The sequence below is a fragment of the Heliangelus exortis genome, chromosome 2 (assembly GCF_036169615.1).
Source record: "Heliangelus exortis chromosome 2, bHelExo1.hap1, whole genome shotgun sequence".
Lineage (NCBI taxonomy): Eukaryota > Metazoa > Chordata > Aves > Apodiformes > Trochilidae > Heliangelus > Heliangelus exortis.
In genome coordinates this window covers 12,872,287-12,881,935 of record NC_092423.1, presented here as the reverse complement: position 1 = coordinate 12,881,935, position 9,649 = coordinate 12,872,287, and the positions used below count along the sequence as shown (strand labels likewise).

General features: G+C 42.1%; 1 protein-coding gene across 1 annotated transcript; it reads left to right on the top strand.

Annotated features, from left to right (window-relative positions):
• Positions 1-209: 209 nt before the first annotated feature.
• Positions 210-9,435, top strand: KLF6 (KLF transcription factor 6). The gene is made up of 4 exons (XM_071734794.1): positions 210-706; positions 3,721-4,294; positions 6,002-6,125; positions 6,543-9,435. The coding sequence occupies exons 1-4, from the start codon at positions 605-607 to the stop codon at positions 6,592-6,594; spliced, it is 852 nt and encodes a 283-aa protein (XP_071590895.1). The 5' UTR covers positions 210-604; the 3' UTR covers positions 6,595-9,435.
• The last annotated feature ends 214 nt before the right edge of the window (positions 9,436-9,649 follow it).

The following is a 9,649-nucleotide window of genomic DNA, read 5'->3' as shown; positions in this document are numbered from 1 at the left end:
GGGAGCCGTCACGGCCGGGCTCGGTCACGCCAGGAGGAGCCGCGATGGCTGCCGCGCGGTGATTGGGCGGCTCTGACATCATTGGCACGCGGGGCGCGGAGTGCGTGGCGAAGATTGGGCCGCGGCGGCAGGCGGCGTAATGGGATCACGCGGGGCGGGGGAGGGCGCGGGGGGCGGGGGCGGCGGCGCGCCGGGCAGAGCTTTGAATAGGGAAGTTTTGCAGGGGGTTACATTTGCAGCCAGCGCCGTGTTTGCAAATATTGAGTCCGCTCCTGCGCAAGTGTCCTCCGCCGGCCGCGGGAGGGGAGAGCCGCCGCGGCCGCCTCGGGAGACGTCCTACCTTGCTGTGCAATTAAACTTTGCATGAAACTTTGGGTCTTTTTTCCTCCATAAGCTCCTCAAGGAATTAATATATTATATATAAATATATATACAATTTTTTTTTTAAATATTTTTTTTTTCTTCTCTGGAGGAAGTGGGGGGGCTTGGAAACTGAGAACAGAGGTTTGACACCCCGCCGCACACACCCCTCAACCCCTGCACATAAAGGAGGCATCTGTATTTCTGGTAACCAGCACTGACTTTTGTTGTTGCAACTTGAGACATGGATGTTCTCCCAATGTGCAGCATCTTCCAGGAACTCCAGATTGTGCACGACACGGGTTACTTCTCAGCCTTGCCGTCCCTGGAGGAATATTGGCAACAGGTAAACGAGGATGTCGATGTTGTTGTTGTTGTCGGGGTGGTTTTTTGTGGGGTTTTTTGTGGTTTTTTTTTTTCTTTTTTTAAGCTGTATTAAAGGATAAGCGGATAAAAAAACAAACAAAAAAAACTCCAAAAACAAAAGAAACAAACAAAAAAAAATATCAGCAACGAGTTTGGGGAGAATTAAGCACAAATGTGTAGAGATGTTTCGCAGCAGGTGTTTCGGATTGAAATCAGACGGCTGTGTTTTGGGGAAGAGTTCCGAGGTGGCTGTCAGGAGCTGCGCATCTCCGGCTCCCTTCACTGACCGCCCGGCCCTGCCTGCGGGGGGCTGTCAGCCCGGCGGAGGGCCCGGCCGCCCCGCTCCGCTCCGCGCTTCGCTCTCGCAGCCGAGCCTGGCGCTGCGCTCTTGCCTGCTCCACACCGAGTTCTGGCAAAAGTTTTGCGCTTGTACGAGGTCCAGACTCCACAGCTGGGTCTTGTCATTCGAGCTCCCTGCCTTGGCCAAATGATGCTTTTCGCCCCTTCCTGTAGGTTTTTTTATTATTATTGTTATTTTGTATTTTTATTTTTGTCCTGGCGATGATGGGGGGGGGGAGAAATAACAAAAAAAACCCAACAACAATCAACACAACAGAAACGTACGTATGCATATGTACACATCTCTCTGTGTGCGTGTGTATTTATATACATGTATGTATGTACTGTAGCTGTGCCCAGCGCAGGGAGCTTCGCTGAGTTGTCAGTCATATGACAGCGATCTCCTTGTGCTAATTGCCTTGGTCGGGAAGGAGGAAGAACGGAGGCTCCTTCCCTTTCATGGACATATTGTGTTGTTTGGGTTTTTTTCCTGCTTTTTTTTTTTCTGCCTTTTTTTTTTTTTTTTTTTTTTTTTTTTTTTTCCCCCCCTCCCGTCCTTAATTTGATCAAAACCCCGGGATGGCCGTAGCTGCCGTGGCCGATGACATGTTTGCGTCTCCCGGCTGGCTGAGGGGATCGGGGCCGCTGGCTCCGCTCCCCAGCCGGGAGCAGCTCAGCCCCGTCACTGGATCAAATACCTGCTTCTTTTTCAGAAGGACGAAGGAGCCTGTCCGAGAAGGTTGCAATGCAAAGTCTTACAACCTTCACATGCCTATTAACTGTATTCAATCCCATGCTTTGCCGTGTTTTCCATTTCTTTTATTTTTCTTTTTTTTTTCCTCTTTTCCTCCTCCCCTCCCCTTTCAAAGAGGCAGCTCCATAGGACGTGATTGAAATGGAGCTAAGTAGTTTCCTTCAGGCATTTGGGTTTTTGGCGAAGGGCCAGCCCTCCTTCCCAGTAGCTTTCAGAGGCATTTAAACTCGGAGAGAGCTTCGCTCCGGTCCCCATTACTAATCTACCTAATAAGGAATTTAAATTAGACGGGAATATGAAAGTTTAACAAGATCTTTATATGCATTTTTTACATGTTTTCATGGAAAATCAATACACTATTGTGTTGTCCCTGTCGAAACCTTTTTAATATGTGTTGCAACCCAGTTGCCTAATTATAGATGAATATGTAAATATTGTGAGCAGCAGCGGGCTTGTTTCTGGGGTTGTTTGGGTTTTTCTTTTTCCCAAATTTTGCTCACATTCCTGGCCTGGCCAGAACATGTGACCCAGTTTACTTGAGCAGTGCTGGGGGAGAAAGGAGGGTGCTCCCATAGCAGCTCTGCTCTTGGACAGATGGGAAGGGTCTGGGAGGGAATGTGTGGCATTCGGGATCAGGTTTTGCTTCTCGGTTTGGAAGAGATGATCTTGCTAAAATAAGTAGAGTTTGGTATGGAAACTTGTTGTGTCCATTTTCTGTGTAATGCTTCTTACATGGATCATTTCCTATAGTGGAAAGATTAATCCCAACACATCAGCTTGTTGCCATGAGTTCCTACCTTTTTTTTTTTGTTGTCATTCTGCACTGAAAATGGCTAAAATGTCAGCAGGGTGAATTGAAATTGAAAACCTCAGTTTCACCCAATTAGGGTGGTTTTGTTTTTTGTTTTGTTTCATTTCATGGAGTGGAGGGTAATGCAGTTGGGGGGGAAGTAGTCCATGTACTGTTGCATGTATATTTGAACAGAGTACTTTCTTGGCAGATGGTCAGGGTTTTAAAAGGAAGTCTCCTTTGGCATTGCGTGAAAGAAAGAGAGAGATGACTCATACAGTTGCACTCTTGGCCAGTAGATAAAGTTCTTTTTCATTGTGGGACTCCCAGCAGGACCTCAGAGTAATTTCCCATTTTCCATCCGATAGACTAGGACATTGCTATTCTGGAACTTTTTTCTCCCTTCTTCTCTGTAGTTGAAGTTCTCCGTGTTCCTCTGTACACGCATGGGAGCAGTTTGAGTTATGTGGCATGCATGCCAGAACACTTGGAAATGACATTCTTTGAAAGTCGAGTGTGCTGTGTTCTCATGCACAGGAAATGGGAGGATGTCTGCTGCTCCATTGATGTCCCCAGAAGACGGGCCAGCAGCTCCGCAGCCATGCTGAAATGTGGCTTTGTTTTCTGACACAGCGTTTGGGTTTTAGCTGCGTGTCAGAGCACATTGTGTTCGGTTGGGTCCTTTCAGCCTCGTGTTTGTGTGAGGGAGATACAAAACAAGTTGAAATTAAATGAGGCGCAAGAGCAAAGTGTAATTATTTGTTGTGGTGCTCTGTGGTCCTTTTCAACGTCAGCCTACTGAAAACACAGATTTTGTGATGAGAGTGATGATAATTTGATTGACTCATTAGAATGCTATTTTGGAAACCAAAGCTGACTTGCACCTTTAGCTGGGTGTTTGAACTCCTTCCCAGGTCTCGAAAACTGATTTCTTTTCATCATAACAGTCACCTAGTTACAACTGGAGGAGCCTTTAATTTGTTTTGAACTTAGAAACCTCAAATCGAACATACCACATTCCTGCATGCTTTTTGAAGTGTTAAATACAATTGGGTTTATTCTTAAGCAAGCTTGTAACTTCTGTCTTTCTTCTTCCTTCTCTTTCACGTAGACATGTTTGGAGCTGGAACGGTATCTTCAAAGTGAACCCTGTTACGTTTCTGCATCTGAAATAAAATTTGATAGCCAGGAGGATCTCTGGACCAAAATTATTCTGGCACGTGAGAAAAAGGAGGAATCTGAACTGAAGAACACATGTGTCCCAAAAGAGGACAATCTGACTAGTCAGAACTTAGAGACCAACAGTTTGAATTCTGACGTGAGCAGTGAATCTTCAGACAGCTCTGAGGAGCTCTCTCCCACGACAAAGTTTACCTCTGACCCTATAAGTGATGTTTTAGCCAGTTCAGGAAATTTGAGTTCATCTGTCACTTCCACTCCCCCTTCATCTCCTGAGCTGAGCAAGGAGCCGCCTTCCCAGCTATGGAATTGTACGCCGGGTGAGTTGCATTCACCAGGGAAAATTCGTACCGGTACTGCTGGAAAGACTGCAGAAAAAGGTACACCCGGCAACGGTGACACCTCACCAGATGGCAGAAGGCGTGTTCACAGGTGTCATTTTAACGGTTGCAGGAAAGTTTACACCAAAAGTTCACACCTGAAAGCACATCAGCGCACTCATACAGGTTAGTAACCGTATGCTTATTAAGTGTTGGCAAGTACGGTAGGGAATACCCCTGACCATGATGGTGTTATGGCATTACACAAGCACTGGGTGGGAGCCCAGGTTTGGAGAGATGATGTAATAGTAGTAGAGGCTTACCAGCACAGACGACCTCATTTCCTCATTCTCCTTGTAAGTGAGCTGAAGCCAAGATAGTTGGTGGTAGATTAGTCTGCTGTCATAGCAAATAGGAGCCACATGTCTGAATGGATGGTAGCTGGGAAGCTGCAGCAGCATGTGGTCTTCAGGGGCAAAGGTCTAGCCAGGATAGACACTAGGCCTTTGTTGACTTCTGTTTCTAAAGCAAAAGTGAGCTGAGACTTTTTTGCAAAAAAAAAAAAAAAAAAAAAAAAAATCATATCCAAAAGTTGGTCAGATCATGAAAAACTGCAAGAGCTTGTTTTCATGGTTCAGACTACATTGGGTCTATTCAATCAGACATCCCAAGGCCTTGATTATGTACAGTTATAGCTGTAAAACCTTAAAGAGTTTTGTGAACCATTGTTATCAGTAAAAATCTTGGAAAGGCATGGTGTGTTGTAGTCCTTTTAACATACTTGCCTAATTGGACTTACTGTCTTACTGTATGATTTCATTCAAAAATGCTGAGCAACTGAGCAATACTGAGCATTTTATTGTTATAGAACCTCAACTAAAAATATTAATCCTGCATGTTATTGGGAAAGAGAGTGAAGTAGACACTTCAGGGCTCTTGTAAATATTTTATGGTTGAAGTAGCATGCTGATTTACTTGCTTGAGTGTTATTTGACATCTCTTTATGACAGCAGTTAGACATGTAGAGCTGTTGCCTTGATTCAATAGTCATCGCTTAACATGAGGAATTGGCCTGGCATTCTTGATGCACCAATTCAAAGATCTCTATGGTGTTTTTTTCCCCTAAAATGTGAAAAGAGGATTCAAGGAAAAGATCCTATTTTGGCTCATGAGCTCAGCATTTTGTGGCTTTTATGGGAAGTCTGAGCAAGCTCGGATGCTCCCATTGTCATGCAGAAGTCAGATAAAACAAGATTATTTCAAGAGGAAAGAACAACTTCAACTGAAACCGTGGTGGTTGAGTAGGCATAAATAGCTACCAGCCTCAGAAGTATTGCAGAACTGTTGTCCTGGTGCTGTCTGGCTGAGAACGTTCCTGTGAATGGAAGTGGTATTCTTGAATGCTGAAATAGCATTCAAAGTGCTGTGCAGGCTTTTCGAAGAATCTGCAGGTGTATGAATGGCAGAGGACTTTGATACAATACAGTAAACTCATTGCATTTTGGAGACTAGCTACTCTTGCTTTAATCACCTTTATAAGGTGAATGGTACCTGTCTGGGAGTAAACCTGCCATTATGGATGAACAGGAATGATAGAAGGCTTGATTTCTTTGTTTCCTGTGAGCCTGTTTAATGCTGCTTTTTTTTTTTTTTTTTTTTTTTTTTTTAAGAATGAGATTATTTGATGTGCTGTTGCAGCCAAATAGTTAAGTAGGAATCATGTGAACAAATTTTGTAAGCCGCCTTTGCCTACATGTTCTGAGGCATTCAGATAGGTTAAATAAAATTTCCTGTCTTTGGGGGTGGTGAAGGTTTACATAGAAAATGAATAGTATGGCACGTATCTTCCTTTGAATGAAGTAATGACTAACATGTAACCTGTTTTCTTTGTAGGGGAAAAGCCTTACAGATGTTCATGGGAAGGGTGTGAGTGGCGTTTTGCAAGAAGTGATGAACTAACCAGACACTTCAGAAAGCACACTGGTGCCAAGCCTTTTAAATGTAGTCACTGTGACAGGTATGTGACTGAAATACACCTTTTTAAATAGCTATTTTTAATGCTACTTGGAGAGTGAGTCTAGGCTGCCTTTCACTTGAAAAGGAATCATTTGGGAGCACAACTGTGCCTGGGATTATGGTATATTTAGACTGGAAAACAAAACCTTCCGTTTTACTAATCATGCGGATGTGGCTTTTAGCCTGATGTTGCAGATGGGTGTTGGGAAGTCCCTAGAGTTACAACTCCTCAGCAGAGTGCCTGAGTGCCCACAGACACCTTGAGTGCACCTGTGTATCCAGGGAACACCAAATCCCTCTTCCACCAGCCATGTTTTGGTGTGGCAGAGCAAGGGGGGGTGGACGCCTCAGCCACGCGTACCACGTCCTGCATGCCAGCAAACACGGGCTAATGCACAGCTTGACTCTTGCCTTGCAGGTGTTTTTCCAGGTCTGACCACCTGGCCCTTCACATGAAGAGGCACCTCTGAATGGGTCAAGAGGTGAATCCTGTGGGCTAAGAGGCGTCAAGGTTGAAGAGCCTTGAACAGAGGGATGCGTGTTCCAGCCAAAGCATGCCATTTTGCACCCTACCCAGTTGCCTCCAGGACCTCACTTCCTTGAAGGTCTTTTGAGGGCTAATAAGTCACGTAAGAAACGGCATAGCAACTGCGGTGCGTGATGTTTGGGGTTTCCTGGACTCATACACTGGTATCTAACCTTCTGAGTGGCTCCTAAGCCTTTGCCGTGAGCATGTGCACTGAGAATGTTAATGATTGGGTGACTGTATGCGATGAGGATCTCTTGATGACTGTATGCTGAGGCACATTTTTTTTCTTGTGGTTGTTTTATAACTGTAAGAGAAAAAAATAGTCTGAATGTCTTGTATGTGAGGAATATCTCATGAGATGGAACGACCACCAATCATTTCCAAGGGGTGGGGGGAGGGGTGTCTGCACCTTTTTAGAGGGAAAACAGAGAGGGAAAGGGGGGAATAAAAAGAGTCAGGATGCCAGAATGGAGATGGGGGACCTCCCCGTTCCTGTGTGAGAGGAGCTTTAGGTGTCTGGTGCAGCTATTAAACGTGCAATGTGTCAAGTAGCTTGTTTTACTTGCTACAGAGCTCATTTGTAATCCATTGTATAAGCTGTGTATTTACAAATGTAACACAACTATAACTTTTCATTATAATACAAAGGTTATTGCATGGTTCTGGGGAACTATATGCTTTTCCATTCTTTAATCAGGACTGCAGTTTTGATTCCAGTTAAGAGCAGCTAAAATACAATTGGTCTAATATTACATAATGTATGGAACATGAATAATTTTTTCTGTTGGGTGGATAAAACCACTATTGGTTAGAAACTGATTTTTCTCATGCAGCTAATTTTTCTCTTATTTATGCCTTGAGGACTAACTTCTGGTTTTCTAGCTGTTAATGCACTGTTGACCTTAATAATGGTGCCTTATGCAAGTGACCTTCTCTAGTAGGGGGTCTTATACAGGGGTATGGGTGATGCATGCTTTATTAAGGCTCTCTTTTCACCTGGCATTGTACTGTATCAAATGTATAATATGAGGGGAAAATAAGGTTACTTCCAGGGTCCTCCTTCACAAAGACAAATATAGAGAAAAGTCGTTCATGTCAGTACAGTATTTGTTTAACTTAGACAATTTGACTGTGTTACAGTATAATGCATATGCCAATTGAATACCTGACCAGTTCTGCCACCTTGAGACTTTTTTTATATTGACCTTGCACAACAACTGTGTATATACACACCCCAACTGTACTTAATATGTCAAGTTTTCATACATATTAAAGATACAGAAGTATTAAAAGATGTATTTGCTTAAAAGGCACAAGTTTCACATCTATATATCTAGCTATCTGTTGGTCATACAGAAAGAAACTATATTACTTTTTTTTTAAAAGTGGGCAGAAAAATAATTGTGTATGTATATTTGTGTGTACAGTCTGTGTATGTGTGTATATATATAGATAATATATAAATATTTTTTTTAAAATGAAAAAAATTAGAACACATAGCTAGAAAATGCCACAGCCCATCAAAATATTCCCTTCCCCCTGCAATACAGTCATTAAGGAGACAAAGAAATGAAAGATACAGTTATTAAAATCTAGCATTTTTAGAGGCTTTACCTTTAGCTTAATGGTATGCTAAAGGCTTTGTTGGCATTCAGTCCTTCTCAGACTGCTGACTGTGTTTTGTAGTTATTAGGTTGTCTGGAATAGCGTATATGTGGCCATTTAAGAATGATATGAACCGAATATTGGCATGCTAAAAGAATATTAGCTGTGTGCAGATGAAGTACACTCGGGTTTTGGCCTTCCAGTTTACTGGAGGACCTGTGAGTGGGATAGTTGTTGTGGTGGTTGAGCTGTAATTTTACATAGTTCAGCTAAAATGAAGACTGTTTTTTTTTCTAGAGTAGAAATAGTCTGTCCAAAAGCAGGTTTTTGGTTTTGTTTGGGGTTTTTTTGGGGTCTTTTGGTTTTTGGTTGTTTTTTTTTTTTTGAACCAGCTCACTACAGTCTATTGAATGAAACACGTGACCTGTTTCTTTTTCTATTTATTATTGGTCTTGCTTACTATGCTAATATTTTGGTATATCTTCCTGGAAATGTATGTAGATAAGTGGTTTAAAAAAAAAAGTATATGCAAGTGATCTGGTTCTGAGGAACACACAGGCTTAAATCATTCACATTTCATTTTTGGTTTAAATTGCCTGAAAATGCACTTTTTTTTTTTTTTTTATTTCCTTCCCCAAACAAACATTTCCCAGAAAACTGATTTCTCTTTTAGGGTTAGGTTTTGTTGTGGTTTTTAACTCCTTTTTTGCATTGTCCTTGGCTTAGCCATACCTTTTATAAACAAGAAAGTAAACAAAGGCAAAAACAAACAAACCAACCCCAAACAAAAAAAAAAAATTAAACTTGCACTGGCTTGTCTCAATTGTGAAATAACATCAGACTTGTGTGGATGGGGTGGGGCTGTGTGCCATATGTCAAATGCCTGTAATTTTCTTAATAAGCAAGTACACTTTGTTCAGGTGATAACTGAGCCTCAATCAAGCTGAAAAAAAAAATAAAACATTTTTGCTTGAAATTTAAGAAGAAAATGTTTCTATTAGTGAAATTTCTTTTTTTGTTTTTGAAGCACCCTGTTATCTAAAGAATCTCTTTGTAAGATTTTTGTAAAAATTTTGTTTTACAAGATTTTATTTGAAATTGTTTTTTGCAAGATTGTTATATTTCTGTATGAATGTATTTTTTATTGGAATAACATAAAAAGAAATTCTTATCAGCATCATGTGTCTGGTTTCATCTTTCTCCTCCCTGACATTCTGCACACCAAATGACACTTTGCCTTGAGTCACTTAGTCACAGGTACAAAAACCTTTGGGTGAGATCTGATTGTGGAAGACAAGCCCCAGCAAGAAAATCTTTTTTGGCAGTAGAAACTACAAGTTCTTCTGTATCTGAAAAGCTGGTTTTGACTCATCTTTTGTCTCAGTGGAATA

Coding starts and splice junctions, on each gene's coding strand:
- KLF6 (XM_071734794.1), top strand. CDS start 605: ATGGATGTTCTCCCAATGTGCAGCATCTTCCAGGAACTCCAGATTGTG. Junction 707..3,720: donor TGGAGGAATATTGGCAACAG/GTAAACGAGGAT, acceptor TCTTTCACGTAG/ACATGTTTGGAGCTGGAACG. Junction 6,126..6,542: donor AAATGTAGTCACTGTGACAG/GTATGTGACTGA, acceptor CTTGCCTTGCAG/GTGTTTTTCCAGGTCTGACC.